General features: G+C 60.9%; 1 protein-coding gene across 1 annotated transcript in view; it reads right to left on the bottom strand.

The window, feature by feature from the left end:
- Positions 1–27614, bottom strand: part of LOC144507578 (kininogen-1-like) — a 54335-nt gene that overhangs the window by 2277 nt on the left and 24444 nt on the right. Inside the window, exons 6-9 of the mRNA XM_078234726.1 lie at positions 24271–24376; positions 23629–23786; positions 21658–21768; positions 21415–21528 (exon numbers count right to left, since the gene is read on the bottom strand). Of these exons, the coding sequence (XP_078090852.1) occupies positions 21415–21528; positions 21658–21768; positions 23629–23786; positions 24271–24376 (489 nt within the window). The remainder of the gene's footprint in view (positions 1–21414; positions 21529–21657; positions 21769–23628; positions 23787–24270; positions 24377–27614) is intronic.

The following is a 27614-nucleotide window of genomic DNA, read 5'->3' as shown; positions in this document are numbered from 1 at the left end:
CTGTTCCCTGGGCCCACTCCCCGGTACACTGTTCCCTGGGCCCACTCCCCGGCACACTGTTCCCTGGGCCCACTCCCCGGCACACTCTTCCCTGTTCTCACTCCCCGGCACACTGATCCCTGTCCCCACTCCCCGGCACACTGTTCCCTGGGCCCACTCCCCGGCACACTGTTCCCTGGGCCCACTCCCCGGCACACTGTTCCCTGTCCCCACTCCCCGCCACACTGTTCCCTGTCCCCACTCCCCGGCACACCTCCCTGGGCCTACTCCCCGGCACACTGTTCCCTGTCCCCACTCCCCGGCACACTGTTCCCTGTCCCCACTACCCGGCACACTGCTCACTGTCCCCACTCCCCGGCACACTGTTCCCTGTCCCCACTCCCCGGCACACAGTTCCCTGTCCTCACTCCCCGGCACACAGTTCCCTGGGCCCACTCCACGGCACACTGTTCCCTGTCCCCACTCCCCGGCACACTGTTCCCTGTCCCCACTCCCCGGCACACTGTTCCCTGTCCCCACTCCCCGGCACACAGTTCCCTGGGCCCACTCCCCGGAACACTGTTCCCACGGGCCCACTCCCCGGCACACTGTTCCCTGTCCTCACTCCCCGGCACACTGTTCCCCGTCCCCACTCCCCGGCACACTGTTCCCTGTCCCCACTCCCCGGCACACAGTTCCCTGGGCCCACTCCCCGGAACACTGTTCCCACGGGCCCACTCCCCAGCACACTGTTCCCTGTCCCCACTCCCCGGCACACAGTTCCCTGGGCCCACTCCCCGGAACACTGTTCCCACGGGCCCACTCTCCGGCACACTGTTCCCTGTCCTCACTCCCCGGCACACTGTTCCCCGTCCCCACTCCCCGGCACACTGTTCCCTGTCCACACTCCCCGGCACACAGTTCCCTGTCCTCACTCCCCGGCACACTGTTCCCTGGGCCCACTCCCCAGCACACTGTTCCCTGGGCCCACTCCACGGCACACTGTTCCCTGTCCCCACTCCCCGACACACTTTTTCCTGTCCTCACTCACCGGCACACTGTTCCCTGTCCCCACTCCCCACCACACTGTTCCCTGTCCTCACTCCCCGGCACACTGTTCCCTGGGCCCACTCCCCAGCGCACTGTTCCCTGTCCCCACTCCCCAGCACACTGTTCCCTGGGCCCACTCCCCAGCACACTGTTCCCTGTCCACACTCCCCGGCACACTGTTCCCTGTCCTCACTCCCCGGCACACTGTTCCCTGTCCTCACTCCCCAGCACACTGTTCCCTGTCCCCACTCCCCGGCACATTGTTCCCTGGGCCCACTCCCCGGCACACTGTTCCCACGGGCCCACTCCCCGGCACACTGTTCCCTGTCACCCACTCCCCGGCACACTGTTCCCTGGGCCCACTCCCCGGCACACTGTTCCCTGTCACCCACTCCCCGGCACACTGTTCCCACAGGCCCACTCCCCGGCACACTGTTCCCTGTCACCCACTCCCCGGCACACAGTTCCCTGTCCTCACTCCCCGGCACACTATTCCCTGGGCCCACTCCCCAGCACATTGTTCCCTGTTCTCACTCCCCGGCACACTGTTCCCACGGGCCCACTCCCCGGCACACTATTCCCTGGGCCCACTCCCCGGCACACCGTTCCCACGGGCCCACTCCCCGGCACACTGTTCCCTGTCCCCACTCCCCAGCACACTGTTCCCTGTCCTCACTCCCCGGCACACTGTTCCCTGGGCCCACTCCCCGGCACACTGTTCCCTGTCCCCACTCCCCAGCACACTGTTCCCTGTCCTCACTCCCCGGCACACTGTTCCCTGGGCCCACTCCCCGGCACACTGTTCCCTGGGCCCACTCCCCGGCACACTGTTCCCTGGGCCCACTCCCCGGCACACTGTTCCCTGGGCCCACTACCTGGCACACTGTTCCCTGGGCCCACTACCTGGCACACTGTTCCCTGGGCCCACTACCTGGCACACTGTTCCCTGTCCCCACTCCCCGGCACACTGTTCCCACGGGCCCACTCCCCGGCACACTGTTCCCCGGGCCCACTCCCCGGCACACTGTTCCCTGTCCCCACTCCCCGGCACACTGTTCCCTGTCCCCACTCCCCGGCACACTGTTCCCTGGGCCCACTCCCCGGAACACTGTTCCCTGTCACCCACTCCCCGGCACACTGTTCCCTGTCCTCACTCCCCGGCACACTGTTCCGCGTCCCCACTCCCCGGCACACTGTTCCCTGTCCCCACTCCCCGGCACACAGTTCCCTGGGCCCACTCCCCGGCACACTGTTCCCACGGGCCCACTCCCCGGCACACTGTTCCCTGTCCTCACTCCCCGGCACACTGTTCCCCGTCCCCACTCCCCGGCACACTGTTCCCTGTCCACACTCCCCGGCACACAGTTCCCTGTCCTCACTCCCCGGCACACTGTTCCCTGGGCCCACTCCCCGGCACACTGTTCCCTGGGCCCACTCCACGGCACACCGTTCCCTGTCCCCACTCCCCGACACACTTTTTCCTGTCCTCACTCACCGGCACACTGTTCCCTGTCCCCACTCCCCACCACACTGTTCCCTGTCCTCACTCCCCGGCACACTGTTCCCTGGGCCCACTCCCCAGCGCACTGTTCCCTGTCCCCACTCCCCAGCACACTGTTCCCTGGGCCCACTCCCCAGCACACTGTTCCCTGTCCTCACTCCCCGGCACACTGTTCCCTGTCCTCACTCCCCGGCACACTGTTCCCTGTCCTCACTCCCCAGCACACTGTTCCCTGTCCCCACTCCCCGGCACATTGTTCCCTGGGCCCACTCCCCGGCACACTGTTCCCACGGGCCCACTCCCCGGCACACTGTTCCCTGTCACCCACTCCCCGGCACACTGTTCCCTGGGCCCACTCCCCGGCACACTGTTCCCTGTCACCCACTCCCCGGCACACTGTTCCCACAGGCCCACTCCCCGGCACACTGTTCCCTGTCACCCACTCCCCGGCACACAGTTCCCTGTCCTCACTCCCCGGCACACTGTTCCCTGGGCCCACCCCCAGCACATTGTTCCCTGTTCTCACTCCCCGGCACACTGTTCCCACGGGCCCACTCCCCGACACACTGTTCCCTGGGCCCACTCCCCGGCACACTGTTCCAACGGGCCCACTCCCCGGCACACTGTTCCCTGTCCCCACTCCCCAGCACACTGTTCCCTGTTCTCACTCCCCGGCACACTGTTCCCACGGGCCCACTCCCCGGCACACTGTTCCCTGGGCCCACTCCCCGGCACACTGTTCCCACGGGCCTACTCCCCGGCACACTGTTCCCTGTCCCCACTCCCGAGCACACTGTTCCCTGTCCTCACTCCCCGGCACACTGTTCCCGGTCCCCACTCCCCAGCACACTGTTCCCTGTCCTCACTCCCCGGCACACTGTTCCCGGTCCCCACTCCCCAGCACACTGTTCCCTGTCCTCACTCCCCGGCACACTGTTCCCTGGGCCCACTCCCCGGCACACTGTTCCCACGGGCCCACTCCCCGGCACACTGTTCCCTGTCCTCACTCCCCGGCACACTGTTCCCTGGGCCCACTCCCCAGCACACTGTTCCCTGTCCTCACTCCCCGGCACACTGTTCCCGGTCCCCACTCCCCAGCACACTGTTCCCTGTCCTCACTCCCCGGCACACTGTTCCCTGTCCCCACTCCCCGGCACACTGTTCCCTGTCCCCACTCCCCAGCACACTGTTCCCGGTCCCCACTCCCCAGCACACTGTTCCCTGTCCTCACTCCCCGGCACACTGTTCCCTGTCCCCACTCCCCGGCACACTGTTCCCTGTCCCCACTCCCCAGCACACTGTTCCCTGTCCTCACTCCCCGGCACACTGTTCCCTGTCCTCACTCCCCAGCACACTGTTCCCTGGGTCCACTCCCCGGCACACTGTTCCCTGGGCCCACTCCCCGGCACACTGTTCCCTGGGCCCACTTCCCGGCACACTGTTCCCTGGGCCCACTCCCCGGCACACTGTTCCCTGGGCCCACTCCCCGGCACACTATTCCCTGGGCCCACTCCCCAGCACATTGTTCCCTGTTCTCACTCCCCGGCACACTGTTCCCACGGGCCCACTCCCCGGCACACTATTCCCTGGGCCCACTCCCCGGCACACCGTTCCCACGGGCCCACTCCCCGGCACACTGTTCCCTGTCCCCACTCCCCAGCACACTGTTCCCTGTCCTCACTCCCCGGCACACTGTTCCCTGGGCCCACTCCCCGGCACACTGTTCCCTGTCCCCACTCCCCAGCACACTGTTCCCTGTCCTCACTCCCCGGCACACTGTTCCCTGGGCCCACTCCCCGGCACACTGTTCCCTGGGCCCACTCCCCGGCACACTGTTCCCTGGGCCCACTCCCCGGCACACTGTTCCCTGGGCCCACTACCTGGCACACTTTTTCCTGTCCTCACTCACCGGCACACTGTTCCCTGTCCCCACTCCCCACCACACTGTTCCCTGTCCTCACTCCCCGGCACACTGTTCCCTGGGCCCACTCCCCAGCGCACTGTTCCCTGTCCCCACTCCCCAGCACACTGTTCCCTGGGCCCACTCCCCAGCACACTGTTCCCTGTCCTCACTCCCCGGCACACTGTTCCCTGTCCTCACTCCCCGGCACACTGTTCCCTGTCCTCACTCCCCAGCACACTGTTCCCTGTCCCCACTCCCCGGCACATTGTTCCCTGGGCCCACTCCCCGGCACACTGTTCCCACGGGCCCACTCCCCGGCACACTGTTCCCTGTCACCCACTCCCCGGCACACTGTTCCCTGGGCCCACTCCCCGGCACACTGTTCCCTGTCACCCACTCCCCGGCACACTGTTCCCACAGGCCCACTCCCCGGCACACTGTTCCCTGTCACCCACTCCCCGGCACACAGTTCCCTGTCCTCACTCCCCGGCACACTGTTCCCTGGGCCCACCCCCAGCACATTGTTCCCTGTTCTCACTCCCCGGCACACTGTTCCCACGGGCCCACTCCCCGACACACTGTTCCCTGGGCCCACTCCCCGGCACACTGTTCCCACGGGCCCACTCCCCGGCACACTGTTCCCTGTCCCCACTCCCCAGCACACTGTTCCCTGTTCTCACTCCCCGGCACACTGTTCCCACGGGCCCACTCCCCGGCACACTGTTCCCTGGGCCCACTCCCCGGCACACTGTTCCCACGGGCCTACTCCCCGGCACACTGTTCCCTGTCCCCACTCCCGAGCACACTGTTCCCTGTCCTCACTCCCCGGCACACTGTTCCCGGTCCCCACTCCCCAGCACACTGTTCCCTGTCCTCACTCCCCGGCACACTGTTCCCGGTCCCCACTCCCCAGCACACTGTTCCCTGTCCTCACTCCCCGGCACACTGTTCCCTGGGCCTACTCCCCGGCACACTGTTCCCACGGGCCCACTCCCCGGCACACTGTTCCCTGTCCTCACTCCCCGGCACACTGTTCCCTGGGCCCACTCCCCAGCACACTGTTCCCTGTCCTCACTCCCCGGCACACTGTTCCCGGTCCCCACTCCCCAGCACACTGTTCCCTGTCCTCACTCCCCGGCACACTGTTCCCTGTCCCCACTCCCCGGCACACTGTTCCCTGTCCCCACTCCCCAGCACACTGTTCCCGGTCCCCACTCCCCAGCACACTGTTCCCTGTCCTCACTCCCCGGCACACTGTTCCCTGTCCCCACTCCCCGGCACACTGTTCCCTGTCCCCACTCCCCAGCACACTGTTCCCTGTCCTCACTCCCCGGCACACTGTTCCCTGTCCTCACTCCCCAGCACACTGTTCCCTGGGTCCACTCCCCGGCACACTGTTCCCTGGGCCCACTCCCCGGCACACTGTTCCCTGGGCCCACTTCCCGGCACACTGTTCCCTGGGCCCACTCCCCGGCACACTGTTCCCTGGGCCCACTCCCCGGCACACTATTCCCTGGGCCCACTCCCCAGCACATTGTTCCCTGTTCTCACTCCCCGGCACACTGTTCCCACGGGCCCACTCCCCGGCACACTATTCCCTGGGCCCACTCCCCGGCACACCGTTCCCACGGGCCCACTCCCCGGCACACTGTTCCCTGTCCCCACTCCCCAGCACACTGTTCCCTGTCCTCACTCCCCGGCACACTGTTCCCTGGGCCCACTCCCCGGCACACTGTTCCCTGTCCCCACTCCCCAGCACACTGTTCCCTGTCCTCACTCCCCGGCACACTGTTCCCTGGGCCCACTCCCCGGCACACTGTTCCCTGGGCCCACTCCCCGGCACACTGTTCCCTGGGCCCACTCCCCGGCACACTGTTCCCTGGGCCCACTACCTGGCACACTGTTCCCTGGGCCCACTACCTGGCACACTGTTCCCTGGGCCCACTACCTGGCACACTGTTCCCTGTCCCCACTCCCCGGCACACTGTTCCCACGGGCCCACTCCCCGGCACACTGTTCCCCGGGCCCACTCCCCGGCACACTGTTCCCTGTCCCCACTCCCCGGCACACTGTTCCCTGTCCCCACTCCCCGGCACACTGTTCCCTGGGCCCACTCCCCGGAACACTGTTCCCTGTCACCCACTCCCCGGCACACTGTTCCCTGTCCTCACTCCCCGGCACACTGTTCCCCGTCCCCACTCCCCGGCACACTGTTCCCTGTCCCCACTCCCCGGCACACAGTTCCCTGGGCCCACTCCCCGGCACACTGTTCCCACGGGCCCACTCCCCGGCACACTGTTCCCTGTCCTCACTCCCCGGCACACTGTTCCCCGTCCCCACTCCCCGGCACACTGTTCCCTGTCCACACTCCCCGGCACACAGTTCCCTGTCCTCACTCCCCGGCACACTGTTCCCTGGGCCCACTCCCCGGCACACTGTTCCCTGGGCCCACTCCACGGCACACCGTTCCCTGTCCCCACTCCCCGACACACTTTTTCCTGTCCTCACTCACCGGCACACTGTTCCCTGTCCCCACTCCCCACCACACTGTTCCCTGTCCTTTCTCCCCGGCACACTGTTCCCTGGGCCCACTCCCCAGCGCACTGTTCCCTGTCCCCACTCCCCAGCACACTGTTCCCTGTCCTCACTCCCCGGCACACTGTTCCCTGGGCCCACTCCCCAGCACACTGTTCCCTGTCCTCACTCCCCGGCACACTGTTCCCTGTCCTCACTCCCCGGCACACTGTTCCCTGTCCTCACTCCCCAGCACACTGTTCCCTGTCCCCACTCCCCGGCACATTGTTCCCTGGGCCCACTCCCCGGCACACTGTTCCCACGGGCCCACTCCCCGGCACACTGTTCCCTGTCACCCACTCCCCGGCACACTGTTCCCTGGGCCCACTCCCCGGCACACTGTTCCCTGTCACCCACTCCCCGGCACACTGTTCCCACAGGCCCACTCCCCGGCACACTGTTCCCTGTCACCCACTCCCCGGCACACAGTTCCCTGTCCTCACTCCCCGGCACACTGTTCCCTGGGCCCACCCCCAGCACATTGTTCCCTGTTCTCACTCCCCGGCACACTGTTCCCACGGGCCCACTCCCCGACACACTGTTCCCTGGGCCCACTCCCCGGCACACTGTTCCCACGGGCCCACTCCCCGGCACACTGTTCCCTGTCCCCACTCCCCAGCACACTGTTCCCTGTTCTCACTCCCCGGCACACTGTTCCCACGGGCCCACTCCCCGGCACACTGTTCCCTGGGCCCACTCCCCGGCACACTGTTCCCACGGGCCTACTCCCCGGCACACTGTTCCCTGTCCCCACTCCCGAGCACACTGTTCCCTGTCCTCACTCCCCGGCACACTGTTCCCGGTCCCCACTCCCCAGCACACTGTTCCCTGTCCTCACTCCCCGGCACACTGTTCCCGGTCCCCACTCCCCAGCACACTGTTCCCTGTCCTCACTCCCCGGCACACTGTTCCCTGGGCCCACTCCCCGGCACACTGTTCCCACGGGCCCACTCCCCGGCACACTGTTCCCTGTCCTCACTCCCCGGCACACTGTTCCCTGGGCCCACTCCCCGGCACACTGTTCCCTGTCCCCACTCCCCAGCACACTGTTCCCTGTCCTCACTCCCCGGCACACTGTTCCCGGTCCCCACTCCCCAGCACACTGTTCCCTGTCCTCACTCCCCGGCACACTGTTCCCTGTCCCCACTCCCCGGCACACTGTTCCCTGTCCCCACTCCCCAGCACACTGTTCCCGGTCCCCACTCCCCAGCACACTGTTCCCTGTCCTCACTCCCCGGCACATTGTTCCCTGTCCCCACTCCCCGGCACACTGTTCCCTGTCCCCACTCCCCAGCACACTGTTCCCTGTCCTCACTCCCCGGCACACTGTTCCCTGTCCTCACTCCCCAGCACACTGTTCCCTGGGTCCACTCCCCGGCACACTGTTCCCTGGGCCCACTCCCCGGCACACTGTTCCCTGGGCCCACTTCCCGGCACACTGTTCCCTGGGCCCACTCCCCGGCACACTGTTCCCTGGGCCCACTCCCCGGCACACTGTTCCCACGGGCCTACTCCCCGGCACACTGTTCCCTGTCCCCACTCCCGAGCACACTGTTCCCTGTCCTCACTCCCCGGCACACTGTTCCCGGTCCCCACTCCCCAGCACACTGTTCCCTGTCCTCACTCCCCGGCACACTGTTCCCGGTCCCCACTCCCCAGCACACTGTTCCCTGTCCTCACTCCCCGGCACACTGTTCCCTGGGCCCACTCCCCGGCACACTGTTCCCACGGGCCCACTCCCCGGCACACTGTTCCCTGTCCTCACTCCCCGGCACACTGTTCCCTGGGCCCACTCCCCAGCACACTGTTCCCTGTCCTCACTCCCCGGCACACTGTTCCCGGTCCCCACTCCCCAGCACACTGTTCCCTGTCCTCACTCCCCGGCACACTGTTCCCTGTCCCCACTCCCCGGCACACTGTTCCCTGTCCCCACTCCCCAGCACACTGTTCCCGGTCCCCACTCCCCAGCACACTGTTCCCTGTCCTCACTCCCCGGCACACTGTTCCCTGTCCCCACTCCCCGGCACACTGTTCCCTGTCCCCACTCCCCAGCACACTGTTCCCTGTCCTCACTCCCCGGCACACTGTTCCCTGTCCTCACTCCCCAGCACACTGTTCCCTGGGTCCACTCCCCGGCACACTGTTCCCTGGGCCCACTCCCCGGCACACTGTTCCCTGGGCCCACTTCCCGGCACACTGTTCCCTGGGCCCACTCCCCGGCACACTGTTCCCTGGGCCCACTACCTGGCACACTGTTCCCTGGGCCCACTACCTGGCACACTGTTCCCTGGGCCCACTACCTGGCACACTGTTCCCTGGGCCCACTCCCCGGCACACTGTTCCCTGTCCCCACTCCCCGGCACACTGTTCCCTGTCCCCACTCCCCGGCACACTGTTCCCTGTCCCCACTCCCCGGCACACTGTTCCCTGGGCCCACTCCCCGGAACACTGTTCCCTGTCACCCACTCCCCGGCACACTGTTCCCTGTCCTCACTCCCCGGCACACTGTTCCCCGTCCCCACTCCCCGGCACACTGTTCCCTGTCCCCACTCCCCGGCACACAGTTCCCTGGGCCCACTCCCCGGCACACTGTTCCCACGGGCCCACTCCCCGGCACACTGTTCCCTGTCCTCACTCCCCGGCACACTGTTCCCCGTCCCCACTCCCCGGCACACTGTTCCCTGTCCACACTCCCCGGCACACAGTTCCCTGTCCTCACTCCCCGGCACACTGTTCCCTGTCCACACTCCCCGGCACACAGTTCCCTGTCCTCACTCCCCGGCACACTGTTCCCTGGGCCCACTCCCCGGCACACTGTTCCCTGGGCCCACTCCCCGGCACACTGTTCCCTGGGCCCACTACCTGGCACACTGTTCCCTGGGCCCACTACCTGGCACACTTTTTCCTGTCCTCACTCACCGGCACACTGTTCCCTGTCCCCACTCCCCACCACACTGTTCCCTGTCCTCACTCCCCGGCACACTGTTCCCTGGGCCCACTCCCCAGCGCACTGTTCCCTGTCCCCACTCCCCAGCACACTGTTCCCTGGGCCCACTCCCCAGCACACTGTTCCCTGTCCTCACTCCCCGGCACACTGTTCCCTGTCCTCACTCCCCGGCACACTGTTCCCTGTCCTCACTCCCCAGCACACTGTTGCCTGTCCCCACTCCCCGGCACATTGTTCCCTGGGCCCACTCCCCGGCACACTGTTCCCACGGGCCCACTCCCCGGCACACTGTTCCCTGTCACCCACTCCCCGGCACACTGTTCCCTGGGCCCACTCCCCGGCACACTGTTCCCTGTCACCCACTCCCCGGCACACTGTTCCCACAGGCCCACTCCCCGGCACACTGTTCCCTGTCACCCACTCCCCGGCACACAGTTCCCTGTCCTCACTCCCCGGCACACTGTTCCCTGGGCCCACCCCCAGCACATTGTTCCCTGTTCTCACTCCCCGGCACACTGTTCCCACGGGCCCACTCCCCGACACACTGTTCCCTGGGCCCACTCCCCGGCACACTGTTCCCACGGGCCCACTCCCCGGCACACTGTTCCCTGTCCCCACTCCCCAGCACACTGTTCCCTGTTCTCACTCCCCGGCACACTGTTCCCACGGGCCCACTCCCCGGCACACTGTTCCCTGGGCCCACTCCCCGGCACACTGTTCCCACGGGCCTACTCCCCGGCACACTGTTCCCTGTCCCCACTCCCGAGCACACTGTTCCCTGTCCTCACTCCCCGGCACACTGTTCCCGGTCCCCACTCCCCAGCACACTGTTCCCTGTCCTCACTCCCCGGCACACTGTTCCCGGTCCCCACTCCCCAGCACACTGTTCCCTGTCCTCACTCCCCGGCACACTGTTCCCTGGGCCCACTCCCCGGCACACTGTTCCCACGGGCCCACTCCCCGGCACACTGTTCCCTGTCCTCACTCCCCGGCACACTGTTCCCTGGGCCCACTCCCCAGCACACTGTTCCCTGTCCTCACTCCCCGGCACACTGTTCCCGGTCCCCACTCCCCAGCACACTGTTCCCTGTCCTCACTCCCCGGCACACTGTTCCCTGTCCCCACTCCCCGGCACACTGTTCCCTGTCCCCACTCCCCAGCACACTGTTCCCGGTCCCCACTCCCCAGCACACTGTTCCCTGTCCTCACTCCCCGGCACACTGTTCCCTGTCCCCACTCCCCGGCACACTGTTCCCTGTCCCCACTCCCCAGCACACTGTTCCCTGTCCTCACTCCCCGGCACACTGTTCCCTGTCCTCACTCCCCAGCACACTGTTCCCTGGGTCCACTCCCCGGCACACTGTTCCCTGGGCCCACTCCCCGGCACACTGTTCCCTGGGCCCACTTCCCGGCACACTGTTCCCTGGGCCCACTCCCCGGCACACTGTTCCCTGGGCCCACTCCCCGGCACACTATTCCCTGGGCCCACTCCCCAGCACATTGTTCCCTGTTCTCACTCCCCGGCACACTGTTCCCACGGGCCCACTCCCCGGCACACTATTCCCTGGGCCCACTCCCCGGCACACCGTTCCCACGGGCCCACTCCCCGGCACACTGTTCCCTGTCCCCACTCCCCAGCACACTGTTCCCTGTCCTCACTCCCCGGCACACTGTTCCCTGGGCCCACTCCCCGGCACACTGTTCCCTGTCCCCACTCCCCAGCACACTGTTCCCTGTCCTCACTCCCCGGCACACTGTTCCCTGGGCCCACTCCCCGGCACACTGTTCCCTGGGCCCACTCCCCGGCACACTGTTCCCTGGGCCCACTCCCCGGCACACTGTTCCCTGGGCCCACTACCTGGCACACTGTTCCCTGGGCCCACTACCTGGCACACTGTTCCCTGGGCCCACTACCTGGCACACTGTTCCCTGTCCCCACTCCCCGGCACACTGTTCCCACGGGCCCACTCCCCGGCACACTGTTCCCCGGGCCCACTCCCCGGCACACTGTTCCCTGTCCCCACTCCCCGGCACACTGTTCCCTGTCCCCACTCCCCGGCACACTGTTCCCTGGGCCCACTCCCCGGAACACTGTTCCCTGTCACCCACTCCCCGGCACACTGTTCCCTGTCCTCACTCCCCGGCACACTGTTCCCCGTCCCCACTCCCCGGCACACTGTTCCCTGTCCCCACTCCCCGGCACACAGTTCCCTGGGCCCACTCCCCGGCACACTGTTCCCACGGGCCCACTCCCCGGCACACTGTTCCCTGTCCTCACTCCCCGGCACACTGTTCCCCGTCCCCACTCCCCGGCACACTGTTCCCTGTCCACACTCCCCGGCACACAGTTCCCTGTCCTCACTCCCCGGCACACTGTTCCCTGGGCCCACTCCCCGGCACACTGTTCCCTGGGCCCACTCCACGGCACACCGTTCCCTGTCCCCACTCCCCGACACACTGTTCCCTGTCCTCACTCACCGGCACACTGTTCCCTGTCCCCACTCCCCACCACACTGTTCCCTGTCCTTTCTCCCCGGCACACTGTTCCCTGGGCCCACTCCCCAGCGCACTGTTCCCTGTCCCCACTCCCCAGCACACTGTTCCCTGTCCTCACTCCCCGGCACACTGTTCCCTGGGCCCACTCCCCAGCACACTGTTCCCTGTCCTCACTCCCCGGCACACTGTTCCCTGTCCTCACTCCCCGGCACACTGTTCCCTGTCCTCACTCCCCAGCACACTGTTCCCTGTCCCCACTCCCCGGCACATTGTTCCCTGGGCCCACTCCCCGGCACACTGTTCCCACGGGCCCACTCCCCGGCACACTGTTCCCTGTCACCCACTCCCCGGCACACTGTTCCCTGGGCCCACTCCCCGGCACACTGTTCCCTGTCACCCACTCCCCGGCACACTGTTCCCACAGGCCCACTCCCCGGCACACTGTTCCCTGTCACCCACTCCCCGGCACACAGTTCCCTGTCCTCACTCCCCGGCACACTGTTCCCTGGGCCCACCCCCAGCACATTGTTCCCTGTTCTCACTCCCCGGCACACTGTTCCCACGGGCCCACTCCCCGACACACTGTTCCCTGGGCCCACTCCCCGGCACACTGTTCCCACGGGCCCACTCCCCGGCACACTGTTCCCTGTCCCCACTCCCCAGCACACTGTTCCCTGTTCTCACTCCCCGGCACACTGTTCCCACGGGCCCACTCCCCGGCACACTGTTCCCTGGGCCCACTCCCCGGCACACTGTTCCCACGGGCCTACTCCCCGGCACACTGTTCCCTGTCCCCACTCCCGAGCACACTGTTCCCTGTCCTCACTCCCCGGCACACTGTTCCCGGTCCCCACCCCCCAGCACACTGTTCCCTGTCCTCACTCCCCGGCACACTGTTCCCGGTCCCCACTCCCCAGCACACTGTTCCCTGTCCTCACTCCCCGGCACACTGTTCCCTGGGCCCACTCCCCGGCACACTGTTCCCACGGGCCCACTCCCCGGCACACTGTTCCCTGTCCTCACTCCCCGGCACACTGTTCCCTGGGCCCACTCCCCGGCACACTGTTCCCTGTCCCCACTCCCCAGCACACTGTTCCCTGTCCTCACTCCCCGGCACACTGTTCCCGGTCCCCACTCCCCAGCACACTGTTCCCTGTCCTCACTCCCCGGCACACTGTTCCCTGTCCCCACTCCCCGGCACACTGTTCCCTGTCCCCACTCCCCAGCACACTGTTCCCGGTCCCCACTCCCCAGCACACTGTTCCCTGTCCTCACTCCCCGGCACATTGTTCCCTGTCCCCACTCCCCGGCACACTGTTCCCTGTCCCCACTCCCCAGCACACTGTTCCCTGTCCTCACTCCCCGGCACACTGTTCCCTGTCCTCACTCCCCAGCACACTGTTCCCTGGGTCCACTCCCCGGCACACTGTTCCCTGGGCCCACTCCCCGGCACACTGTTCCCTGGGCCCACTTCCCGGCACACTGTTCCCTGGGCCCACTCCCCGGCACACTGTTCCCTGGGCCCACTCCCCGGCACACTGTTCCCACGGGCCTACTCCCCGGCACACTGTTCCCTGTCCCCACTCCCGAGCACACTGTTCCCTGTCCTCACTCCCCGGCACACTGTTCCCGGTCCCCACTCCCCAGCACACTGTTCCCTGTCCTCACTCCCCGGCACACTGTTCCCGGTCCCCACTCCCCGGCACACTGTTCCCGGTCCCCACTCCCCAGCACACTGTTCCCTGTCCTCACTCCCCGGCACACTGTTCCCTGGGCCCACTCCCCGGCACACTGTTCCCACGGGCCCACTCCCCGGCACACTGTTCCCTGTCCTCACTCCCCGGCACACTGTTCCCTGGGCCCACTCCCCAGCACACTGTTCCCTGTCCTCACTCCCCGGCACACTGTTCCCGGTCCCCACTCCCCAGCACACTGTTCCCTGTCCTCACTCCCCGGCACACTGTTCCCTGTCCCCACTCCCCGGCACACTGTTCCCTGTCCCCACTCCCCAGCACACTGTTCCCGGTCCCCACTCCCCAGCACACTGTTCCCTGTCCTCACTCCCCGGCACACTGTTCCCTGTCCCCACTCCCCGGCACACTGTTCCCTGTCCCCACTCCCCAGCACACTGTTCCCTGTCCTCACTCCCCGGCACACTGTTCCCTGTCCTCACTCCCCAGCACACTGTTCCCTGGGTCCACTCCCCGGCACACTGTTCCCTGGGCCCACTCCCCGGCACACTGTTCCCTGGGCCCACTTCCCGGCACACTGTTCCCTGGGCCCACTCCCCGGCACACTGTTCCCTGGGCCCACTACCTGGCACACTGTTCCCTGGGCCCACTACCTGGCACACTGTTCCCTGGGCCCACTACCTGGCACACTGTTCCCTGGGCCCACTCCCCGGCACACTGTTCCCTGTCCCCACTCCCCGGCACACTGTTCCCTGTCCCCACTCCCCGGCACACTGTTCCCTGTCCCCACTCCCCGGCACACTGTTCCCTGGGCCCACTCCCCGGAACACTGTTCCCTGTCACCCACTCCCCGGCACACTGTTCCCTGTCCTCACTCCCCGGCACACTGTTCCCCGTCCCCACTCCCCGGCACACTGTTCCCTGTCCCCACTCCCCGGCACACAGTTCCCTGGGCCCACTCCCCGGCACACTGTTCCCACGGGCCCACTCCCCGGCACACTGTTCCCTGTCCTCACTCCCCGGCACACTGTTCCCCGTCCCCACTCCCCGGCACACTGTTCCCTGTCCACACTCCCCGGCACACAGTTCCCTGTCCTCACTCCCCGGCACACTGTTCCCTGTCCACACTCCCCGGCACACAGTTCCCTGTCCTCACTCCCCGGCACACTGTTCCCTGGGCCCACTCCCCGGCACACTGTTCCCTGTCCCCACTCCCCGACACACTTTTTCCTGTCCTCACTCACCGGCACACTGTTCCCTGTCCCCACTCCCCACCACACTGTTCCCTGTCCTCACTCCCCGGCACACTGTTCCCTGGGCCCACTCCCCAGCGCACTGTTCCCTCTCCTCACTCCCCGGCACACTGTTCCCTGTCCTCACTCCCCGGCACACTGTTCCCTGTCCTCACTCCCCAGCACACTGTTCCCTGTCCCCACTCCCCGGCACATTGTTCCCTGGGCCCACTCCCCGGCACACTGTTCCCACGGGCCCACTCCCCGGCACACTGTTCCCTGTCACCCACTCCCCGGCACACTGTTCCCTGGGCCCACTCCCCGGCACACTGTTCCCTGTCACCCACTCCCCGGCACACTGTTCCCACAGGCCCACTCCCCGGCACACTGTTCCCTGTCACCCACTCCCCGGCACACAGTTCCCTGTCCTCACTCCCCGGCACACTGTTCCCTGGGCCCACTCCCCAGCACATTGTTCCCTGTTCTCACTCCCCGGCACACTGTTCCCACGGGCCCACTCCCCGGCACACTGTTCCCTGGGCCCACTCCCCGGCACACTGTTCCCACGGGCCCACTCCCCGGCACACTGTTCCCTGTCCCCACTCCCCAGCACACTGTTCCCTGTTCTCACTCCCCGGCACACTGTTCCCACGGGCCCACTCCCCGGCACACTGTTCCCTGGGCCCACTCCCCGGCACACTGTTCCCACGGGCCTACTCCCCGGCACACTGTTCCCTGTCCCCACTCCCGAGCACACTGTTCCCTGTCCCCACTCCCCAGCACACTGTTCCCGGTCCCCACTCCCCAGCACACTGTTCCCTGTCCTCACTCCCCGGCACACTGTTCCCTGTCCCCACTCCCCGGCACACTGTTCCCTGTCCCCACTCCCCAGCACACTGTTCCCTGGGCCCACTCCCCGGCACACTGTTCCCTGGGCCCACTCCCCGGCACACTGTTCCCTGTCCCCACTCCCCGCCACACTGTTCCCTGTCCCCACTCCCCGGCACACTTCCCTGGGCCTACTCCCCGGCACACTATTCCCTGTCCCCACTCCCCGGCACACTGTTCCCTGTCCCCACTCCCCGGCACACTGCTCCCTGTCCCCACTCCCCGGCACACTGTTCCCTGTCCCCACTCCCCGGCACACAGTTCCCTGTCCTCACTCCCCGGCACACAGTTCCCTGGGCCCACTCCACGGCACACTGTTCCCTGTCCCCACCCACCGGCACACTGTTCCCTGTCCCCACTCCCCGGCACACTGTTCCCTATCCCCACTCCCCGGCACACAGTTCCCTGGGCCCACTCCCCGGCACACTGTTCCCACGGGCCCACTCCCCGGCACACTGTTCCCTGTCCTCACTCCCCGGCACACTGTTCCCCGTCCCCACTCCCCGGCACACTGTTCCCTGTCCCCACTCCCCGGCACACAGTTCCCTGGGCCCACTCCCCGGCACACAGTTCCCACGGGCCCACTCCCCGGCACACTGTTCCCTGTCCTCACTCCCCGGCACACTGTTCCCCGTCCCCACTCCCCGGCACACTGTTCCCTGTCCACACTCCCCGGCACACTGTTCCCTGTCCTCACTCCCCGGCACACTGTTCCCTGTCCCCACTCCCCAGCGCACAGTTCCCTGGGCCCACTCCCCGGCACACTGTTCCCTGGGCCCACTCCACGCACACTGTTCCCTGTCCCCACTCCCCGACACACTTTTTCCTGTCCTCACTCCCCGGCACACTGTTCCCTGTCCCCACTCCCCACCACACTGTTCCCTGTCCTCACTCCCCGGCACACTGTTCCCTGGGCCCACTCCCCAGCACACTGTTCCCTGTCCCCACTCCCCAGCACACTGTTCCCTGGGCCCACTCCCCAGCACACTGTTCCCTGTCCTCACTCCCTGGCACACTGTTCCCTGTCCTCACTCCCCAGCACACTGTTCCCTGTCCTCACTCCCCGGCACACTGTTCCCTGTCCTCACTCCCCGGCACACTGTTCCCTGTCCCCACCCCCCACCACACTGTTCCCTGTCCCCACTCCCCGGCACATTGTTCCCTGGGCCCACCCCCCGGCACACTGTTCCCTGTCCTCACTCCCCAGCACACTGTTCCCTGTCCCCACCCCCCACCACACTGTTCCCTGTCCCCACTCCCCGGCACATTGTTCCCTGGGCCCACCCCCCGGCACACTGTTCCCTGTCACCCACTCCCCGGCACACTGTTCCCTGGGCCCGCTCCCCAGCACATTGTTCCCTGTTCTCAGTCCCCGGCACACTGTTCCCTGGGCCCACTCCCCGGCACACTGTTCCCATGGGCCCACTCCCCGGCACACTGTTCCCTGGGCCCACTCCCCGGCACACTGTTCCCTGTCCCCACTCCCCAGCACACTGTTCCCTGTCCTCACTCCCCGGCACACTGTTCCCTGGGCCCACTCCCCGCCACACTGTTCCCTGGGCCCACTCCCCGGCACACTGTTCCCTGGGCCCACTACCCGGCACACTGTTCCCTAAGCCCACTACCTGGCACACTGTTCCCTGGGCCCACTACCTGGCACACTGTTCCCTGTCCCCATTCCCCGGCACACTGTTCCCACGGGCCCACTCCCCGGCACACTGTTCCCTGGGCCCACTCCCCGGCACATTGTTCCCTGTCCCCACTCCCCGGCACACTGTCCCCTGGGCCCACTCCCCGGCACACTGTTCCCACAGGCCCACTCCCCGGCACACTGTTCCCTGTCACCCACTCCCCGGCACACAGTTCCCTGTCCTCACTCCCCGGCACACTGTTCCCTGGGCCCACTCCCCGGCACACTGTTCCCTGGGCCCACTCCCCAGCACATTGTTCCCTGTTCTCACTCCCCGGCACACTGTTCCCACGGGCCCACTCCCCGGCACACTGTTCCCTGGGCCCACTCCCCGGCACACTGTTCCCATGGGCCTACTCCCCGGCACACTGTTCCCTGTCCTCACTCCCCAGCACACTGTTCCCTGTCCCCACTCCCCAGCACACTGTTCCCTGTCCCCACTCCCCAGCACACTGTTCCCTGTCCCCACTCCCCAGCACACTGTTCCCTGTCCCCACTCCCCAGCACACTGTTCCCTGTCCCCACTCCCCAGCACACTGTTCCCTGTCCCCACTCCCCAGCACACTGTTCCCTGTCCCCACTCCCCAGCACACTGTTCCCTGTCCTCACTCCCCGGCACACTGTTCCCTGTCCCCACTCCCCGACACACTGTTCCCTGTCCCCACTCCCCAGCACACTGTTCCCTGTCCTCACTCCCCGGCACACTGTTCCCTGGGCCCACTCCCCGGCACACTATTCCCTGGGCTCACTACCTGGCACACTGTTCCCTGGGCCCACTACCTGGCACACTATTCCCTGTCCTCACTCCCCGGCACACTATTCCCTGGGCCCACTACCTGGCACACTGTTCCCTGTCCCCAGTCCCCGGCACACTGTTCCCTGTCCCCACTCCCCAGCACACTGTTCCCTGGGCCCACTCCCCGCCACACTGTTCCCTGTCCCCACTCCCCGGCACACTGTTCCCTGTCCCCACTCCCCGGCACACTGTTCCCTGTCCCCACTCCCCGGCACACTGTTCCCACGGGCCCACTCCCCGGCACACTGTTCCCTGGGCCCACTCCCCGGCACACTGTTCCCACGGGCCCACTCCCCAGCACACTGTTCCCTGGGCCCACTCCCCGGCACACTGTTCCCTGTCCCCACTCCCCGGCACACTGTTCCCTGTCCTCACTCCCCGGCACACTGTTCCCTGTCCCCACTCCCCGGCACACTGTTCCCTGTCCCCACTCCCCGGCACACTGTTCCCTGTCCTCACTCCCCGGCACACTGTTCCCTGTCCCCACTCCCCGACACACTGTTCCCTGTCTCCACTCCCCGGCACACTCTTCCCTGGGCCCACTCCCTGGCACACTGTTCCCTGTCCCCACTCCCCGGCACATTGTTCCCTGTCCCACTCCCCGGCACACTGTTCCCTGGGCCTACTCCCCGGCACACTGTTCCCTGGGCCTACTCCCCGGCACACTGTTCCCTGTCCTCACTCCCCGGCACATTGTTCCCTGTCCCCACTCCCCAGCACACTGTTCCCTGTCCTCACTCCCCGGCACACTGTTCCCTGGGCCCACTCCCCGGCACACTATTCCCTGGGCCCACTACCTGGCACACTGTTCCCTGGGCCCACTACCTGGCACACTATTCCCTGTCCTCACTCCCCGGCACACTATTCCCTGGGCCCACTACCTGGCACACTGTTCCCTGTCCCCAGTCCCCGGCACACTGTTCCCTGTCCCCACTCCCCAGCACACTGTTCCCTGTCCCCACTCCCCGGCACACTGTTCCCTGTCCCCACTCCCCGGCACACTGTTCCCACGGGCCCACTCCCCGGCACACTGTTCCCTGGGCCCACTCCCCGGCACACTGTTCCCACGGGCCCACTCCCCAGCACACTGTTCCCTGGGCCCACTCCCCGGCACACTGTTCCCTGGGCCCACTCCCCGCCACACTGTTCCCTGTCCCCACTCCCCGGCACACTGTTCCCTGTCCCCACTCCCCGGCACACTGTTCCCTGTCCCCACTCCCCGGCACACTGTTCCCACGGGCCCACTCCCCGGCACACTGTTCCCTGGGCCCACTCCCCGGCACACTGTTCCCACGGGCCCACTCCCCAGCACACTGTTCCCTGGGCCCACTCCCCGGCACACTGTTCCCTGTCCCCACTCCCCGGCACACTGTTCCCTGTCCTCACTCCCCGGCACACTGTTCCCTGTCCCCACTCCCCGGCACACTGTTCCCTGTCCTCACTCCCCGGCACACTGTTCCCTGTCCCCACTCCCCGGCACACTGTTCCCTGTCCCCACTCCCCGGCACACTGTTCCCTGTCCTCACTCCCCGGCACACTGTTCCCTGTCCCCACTCCCCGACACACTGTTCCCTGTCTCCACTCCCCGGCACACTGTTCCCTGTCCCCACTCCCCGGCACACTCTTCCCTGGGCCCACTCCCTGGCACACTGTTCCCTGTCCCCACTCCCCGACACACTGTTCCCTGTCCCCACTCCCCGGCACATTGTTCCCTGTCCCACTCCCCGGCACACTGTTCCCTGGGCCTACTCCCCGGCACACTGTTCCCTGGGCCTACTCCCCGGCACACTGTTCCCTGTCCTCACTCCCCGGCACATTGTTCCCTGTCCCCACTCCCCAGCACACTGTTCCCTGTCCTCATTCCCCGGCACACTGTTCCCTGTCCTCATTCCCCGGCACACTGTTCCCTGTCCTCATTCCCCGGCACACTGTTCTCTCAGCCTGCTCCTTGTCACAATATTTCACCATGACTATTCCCTGGCACACTATTCCCCACACAGTTCCCCCAAGTCCTGAACTCATCGCCGCTGATGCTCACTAGTGAACCTATCAGCAGAAAACATAGGGGAGAAGGAGCTTGTGTTTGGAGGAGCACTAATTTCTGAATCTTCCATTCTAACTCCACTGTTTGAACGGTGTTTTGAAAAATGGCTCCCAAGGTCACATCGAGGGGCATCGCTGGCTACACGCTGGACAAGCCTGACCTAAAGGATCCAATCATCATCGAGATATAGAAGAACAGAGCGAAATCTGACTGTTGAAACTGCTGGGATATCGCTTTTCTATCTATAGCTGGCGAGATTCTGAATTCAATTTTTCTCCATTGTTTGGTCTTGACTTTAATGGGGGATTTGGTGTACATCACAGACAGGACTGATCCTACTTTAATCATTGTTCATAAAAGTATACTTCCAGAGGGCTCACTAGTCAATGATCAGGAATGGAACGCAAGCCAATTGCCAATTCAAACCAAAGGTTGCAAAGTCCAACTGTAGAGACCCAACCAACATCCTGCTGAGAACAGCTAACTGAACACAAACTGGGGATCAAACGCAGGATTCTCCTCCTCCACACGGTGATTATTATTTTAACTAGCTGAGTCACTGGGTGTAACTGTGAGGGAAACACATAAATATGATGTATTGCATTGAATAGATTGGTGCTTACCGTGACGTCAATTGCATACATTGTCCAATCTTGAGTCATATTGCACATTAATCTGTGGTATAACAGTTCTCCAAAGATGTCATAGTTTTGCTTGGTTAAACAGACAGCAGAGCCCTACACAAAGTAAGTATTTCAAAACAGAGGTTGACATTGAATAAGAGATTTTAAAGTGAATCGTCAAATTCTCTTTGAAATAACGATCCTTGATAACTGCAGTACAACCCACAGGGCAAGCTACTTAACTGCTGTGGCAGGAATCTTTGGTCCACACGTGTCTTGTGCTGTGTCATTATTGTTCAGGCAGGTGGTCTCAATAAGTGTAAAATTCAGAGTGATGACCTCCCCTGCAGAAATCTACGAATACAAGAATGCAGAAGTGAAAAATGTTTCAAAGATTATTGTTGAAATATCATTAGCTGTGGTTTAATATCCGCTGATGTGACTGTTTTCTCATTATTGCATGGATGTCTTGAAAGATAAATACCTTGTTCCGAGCTTGAGTTTGAACTGTTTGTTGCTGCGTTATGTTGTCAGATAAGCTTCCAATTAGTTAGAAGAGGTTATAGATTTTATTATATTGTTATTTGAAATCAGCTGGTCTACACAGTTTTAAATTCTACTCTATGAATAAAACTGTTGTCCCTTACCCTCTGGTTCAGTGAGTGAAAGCGGTCTTGGGGGGTGAGGGGGGGGGCGTTGGATGTGCAAAATCTTGCTCGAGGCCGAAAACACAATTTGCGTCGGTGGGATTTCCCCGATTGATTCCGGGGGGTGAGAGGGTCAAACCCAGGCAGTGCAAGGGGACGTGGAGGGAGGGAGGGGGTGAAGGTTCTGTTTCCGTGGGGGGGGGCACTTAATCAGACACCCCAGTGCTGCCAGTGTTAAGTCTGGAACTTTTTGCACTGATTGGCTAAAAATATGGCGGAGGAAGCCGCCTCTGGGGCCAGCGGATCCCCCTCCCATTTTTCCACATGATGTGCCACTCTGTCAGAAATCAGAAAATCCTGTCCACTGCGATTGACAGTGAGCCAAGCAAACATTGAAGGTTCAGACTGAATCCTTGCTCTGCATTAGGTTCACAGAACTCAGTTGGGTAGCGGCCATAGCACAGGCAAGGGGCAAATTGCTACAATTTTTGTTTCTGATTGCAGAGCTGTTGAGGGTAATGTATGTGGGTGGCTCTCTGATCATGACAAGAGCGGACTTAGGTGTGATACTCTACATGACGCCCTATCAATTCACAGTGAGGAGATTCATGCATGAATAGTCATGAGATTCTGTTGCCTTATCAGAGTATCTGCAATAACTTTACTTAAAGACTAAGGAATTTATTTCCCTTTGCTTGTAATAATTTTCTGCTTCTGCTCAATTTTTGGTTTTCTAGATGTTTACTGGCATTCCTAAAGTTCCTGTGATGTGCGTTGGGATGGATTGGCATAGGTTATATTACAAAGTTTCCTTTGACAATGTTCATGGAAGTCAAAGATATGCATGGCCTGAATTTTCTGCCCGTTCACGACGGCAGGATTCTCCAGTCCCGCTGCAGTGAACGGAGATTTGACTGAGTGCCAAATTCTCCGTCCTCGCTTGCAGTGGTGATGGGGCGTGAACGGCCAGAAAATTCCAGCCATGCTATTTACTAAAACCAGGTCTATACCTCAAATACTAGACAGGATTTATATAATGGGAAGTGTGTTTTTTTTTTGTCCATTTCTTAATAGATGTAAAAATACTACGGGCGCAATCTTACCGTCCGTTCATGTCCCACTCCCGCTGCAACAAAGTCGGAGAATTTGGCGGCCAGCGAAATCTCCATTCACTGTAGCGGGATGGGAAAATCCCACCGGCATGAAGGGTGATAAGATTCCAGCCTACACCTTTTTATGTTTGCAGTTAACCATTAACATTCAAAAATCAATAAAGATAGCAAATCCTCCGTAATAGAGACAACTTCCTTCAAAGTGTGATTAACTATTGAACACAGATGCTCTAGTCATTAAAGCTTTATGAGTATTTGTGAATTTCTACATAAAACAAGCCAGGTAGCCAGCACTTTAAGTGTCTTTACATCTGAAGGCCATATTATAAAAAATATCAACCCAATGATCTTGTTAGGGAATTTTGAAGTTTATTTACACAGTCAGATTTGTGTTCACTGATCTGTAAGTAAGTCAATGATAAAGTCAAGGTCAAACGCACAGCTACATGCTTTACCTCATGTTCTGCTGAGAGGACTCGAGCCAAAGCAAATTTGTAAAGCTGCCCACTGTTGTCATTGAATTTAGAAATGGCGTGCTCTACAGTCCTGTGTACTCTGGGGTCATTAGTCTTCAAGGGCAGAAGGCAACCAGCACACGACAGCCCATCACCATCTAGAAAACAAAACTTGCATTAGAAGTGTATTGATAATTTGAAAAAATAATAATTCTTTACCCCTTAAAAGGCACATCATTACGGAACAGGCTAGATGGGCCAGTGCTTTTTTCATACACTAGGATAACTTGCTCCTGTTTTACAAATATGATGTGAGCTAATCAGATGCAAGTATTATATGCATTTTGCATATATGATACTTTAACATGTGGGAGTGCCAGGACACACATCATATTTATTGTATATATAGAACCTCATACATTACTGTGTGTCCGTCCTAAACACCTGCCACTTTGCCGCTTAGCAATCTCCTTCAAAACTTGAACCTGGGAGAGGGTGTTTGTGGACCTATGCGGAGGAAGGGGGAAGATGACGGCTAAATTTTCTAATTATAAATAAAGTTATTTATTGATATTCAAAATTTGCACTAAAGGGAAAATATCTGTCTGAAAGGAAAAATATTTCTTTATTGTTGCATGTTACCTTCATCCACTATCAGCTGGAATAGCTGACAATTGGGTAATCCTCTCAGCTGACCTTTAGTTTCACCGACTGGAAACAGAGTTTCTGCGTAGCAGTCCCCCAGCACCTGGGCGATGTACAGAACATAGCGTTACATAGATATTAAGCTGATCTTCCTCTACACCCTAGCTATGACTGTAACACTATATTCTGCACCCTCTCCTTTCCTTCTCCCCTCTGTACTCTATGAACGGTATGTTTTGTCTGTGCAGCGCACAAGAAACAATACTTTTCGCTGTATCCCAATACAGGTGACAATAATAAATCAAATCAGATGACAACATGGATTGGGAAATGGCTGTTCAGCTCAACCGGACTGTGCTAATCATTCTGTGCACGGATAGTTTCCTTTCTGGAAACTGGAGCATACTCATTGTTTTGTGGAAAAGTGACATCATTTTTAAAAATCATCTTTTAGGAAAATTCTTGGTAAAGCTCCATAGAAAGTCTACCGTCTCTGTTCTGTGACAAGGATGCGTCTGAGGAATAGCAGATAAGGGTTGATCAAGTCCTTCACATTGACCTGTGCCATTGGTGTAAAAACCTATCTTAAGAGGTCGATCATCTGTGCAGATGCAATATGGTAAAGTCTTTGCAAGATTATGGTTAACGGGCATCAGCAGGTGGGCACAGAGCAGCTCTCAGGCAGCCTAACTTCTCAGGCATGCCATCAATTGCCTCCTCAGAAAGGGGAATTACCATTGGCAAACTAACTGGTTCCAGGAGTGCTTCAGGGGGAAAACAAAATTAAATAACTGACACATGAGAACCTCTGTGCCACCAGAAAAATAGTGATGAAAAGTGAGGCATAAGTGCAGCAACCCAAAATATATTTAGTGAAGCTTCTTACTTATTTTTTTAACCCATCTAGTTACAAAACAGCAGCTAGCAACTCTGGACACAAAACTATCCAAATGTGTTTTGGAAGCAGCGTGCTCTTGATGAAGGCTAGCAAAAAAGGTGGTTGGTGTTATTTGAAAATTTCAAATCTGTGTCTCTTGCAAAAAGGTGGAGACCAAACATTTCAATGTCTTGTGCCATGTGCAATGCTGGAACCCTAGTGCACACAGGGTATTCATGCAGATACACCAGGACAGAATTGAATGACGGTGTGTGTGTGGTTTGGCAGGATTCCCAAGCAGGTAGGAAGGGCCCAGTTGACCACAACCACATAGCAGCTGCCCAATGAGGGCCCATCCACTTACATAATGGGAATGGCCTTTTTCCTGCTCTTGCCTCTCCGAGAATGGTGCCTCTAGTGTTTGGAGACATCTCCCCCAGCACTGCTCCTCCACCCCTCATGTATCCAGCCAAAATCGTTTGCGATTACCATGGGTCTGACCTAAGCTCTTTCACTGACTGCTGCCTCGGATTTAAGGCGCCAACGTATGCCCCCCTTCCTGTACCAATCGCCAGTCCTTCCTCTCCAATCTATGCCCCTTAGCCTGCACTGTTTTGAACTCCTTCTGGTCCTCTGTAAAGCATCTTCAAAATGGCTAAACACCCACTTCGGAAAGCCACCTCACTTCAAGACCACTATCTTTCACTGGTAGGGGATGTGACAGTCCCAAATTCACCACTCAATCCGAAAAGGGTGTGTTTAATTGTGTTCAGCAGCTTGTAAATGTCTCTTAATTGCCTTCTTAACCATTTTAGTTGGCTTCCTGCTCTATTCGAGTGGATGTGCCACCTTGCCACCTTCCTGCCGGTTGTTTCATTTTGCCATCAGTTTCCACCTTTGGGCATTCTGACTCTTCCACATCCTCCGCCATGGCTCCTCCACCATGAAACCCATTGAGGTCATGTTGCATTAAATTCTGCCCAGGGTGTCTGAACTAAAAGAGTACGGAGACAGATTTTCTGCCTGAGCAGGGATGATCTGCCAGCACAACAGACAAGTTAACTCATCCATTAGTAGCATTTCTAATTACACCTCATTTCCACAGAGGCATAGCAGCATCAATTTTGAAACATTACTCTTCAGCTGAAGAAAACCTTAGTAGATAGTTTACTGTCAGAGGGTATGATTTAATTTTAATGTGGAATTCACCCGCAAAGTGGATGGTGGGAAGGCAGAAGGAACAGACAAATAAGATTGTTTTAAAGTTAATTTTAATGTATTGAATAGAAACTGAGATTAAGGTGAAAATAAATGTGGAACAGAGAGAATGAATAAGAAGAGAAAATGTGTACTCCCATTGGAAATTGACAAGAGTCTCTGGAAGGGACTGAAACTAGGCCCGGAGCCAGGTGTGTTGGATTTCTGGAATGGCTTGTTAAGGGCAGGGCCTCTACCTGCCCTCTTGGCAGGGTAGGATGAAGACTGAGGGCATGGAGGGTGGGTGGGGGCATGGTCCCCCCACACTAAGAATTCCTGCTGGCAGTCAGTGGATATTTGCTTGCATACCAGATGTACTTATGTGCCAAAGGACACGTGAAGACCAAATCAGGGCCAAGATGATCATTATGTTCCAGATACATGAATATTCAAAGGTAATTTTTTAAAGTTTTATTTTGACATACAGAAATCTCCTTTCTAGGGATGGCATTACTGCTATTGGACAAAAGCAGTTTTTTGTTATATTCTTTCATGGGATGTGTGCATCACTGGCTAGGCCAGCATTTATTGCCCATCCCTGATTGCCCTTGAGAAGGTGGCGGTGGGCTGCCTTCTTGGACTGCTACAGGGTGTTGTAGATACACCCACAATGCTGTTAGGAAGGGGAGTTCCAGGATCTGGCCCAGCAACAGTGAAAGGATGGCAGTATAGTTCCAACAGTAAGAAGTCTCACAACACCAGGTTAAAGTCCAACAGGTTTAACATCAATATAGTTCCAACACAGGATGATGTGTGGCTTGTAGGGGAACACAGGTGTTCTCATGCATATGCTGCCCCTGTCCTTCTAAGTGATAGAGGTTGTGGAATTGGAAGTTTGGAAGGCTTCAGCCAGACTTCAGGTTTCTATGCCATGGGATGCGGGCACCTGTCATTGTAAGGCTCATTAGGGACAGTCCCTTTTGACCACAGAGAATTTGTTAAGGTCGACATTGGAGGTTCTTGGTGAGCACGGCGTTACATGGCTCTACATACATCCCCATGCAAACATTCAGTGCCAATGTTTGTTTTTAGATTATTGTATCGGTTTAATAGTCTAGTAACAAAGCTACTCCTGATATTTGAATATTACAGAAACATGAATCATCTTGCAGCGTGAGAGTTGAAAAGTTAAAAGTGATATTTGTCTGAGAAATCCTGGACTGACTCGTTTCCCAATGATTAATTGCATGAATGCTGCGTGCTTGTA

This window comes from Mustelus asterias, chromosome 19, assembly GCF_964213995.1.
Source record: "Mustelus asterias chromosome 19, sMusAst1.hap1.1, whole genome shotgun sequence".
Lineage (NCBI taxonomy): Eukaryota > Metazoa > Chordata > Chondrichthyes > Carcharhiniformes > Triakidae > Mustelus > Mustelus asterias.
The sequence above is the reverse complement of the archived record's forward strand: the minus strand, read 5'-3'. Positions and strand labels throughout refer to the sequence as shown.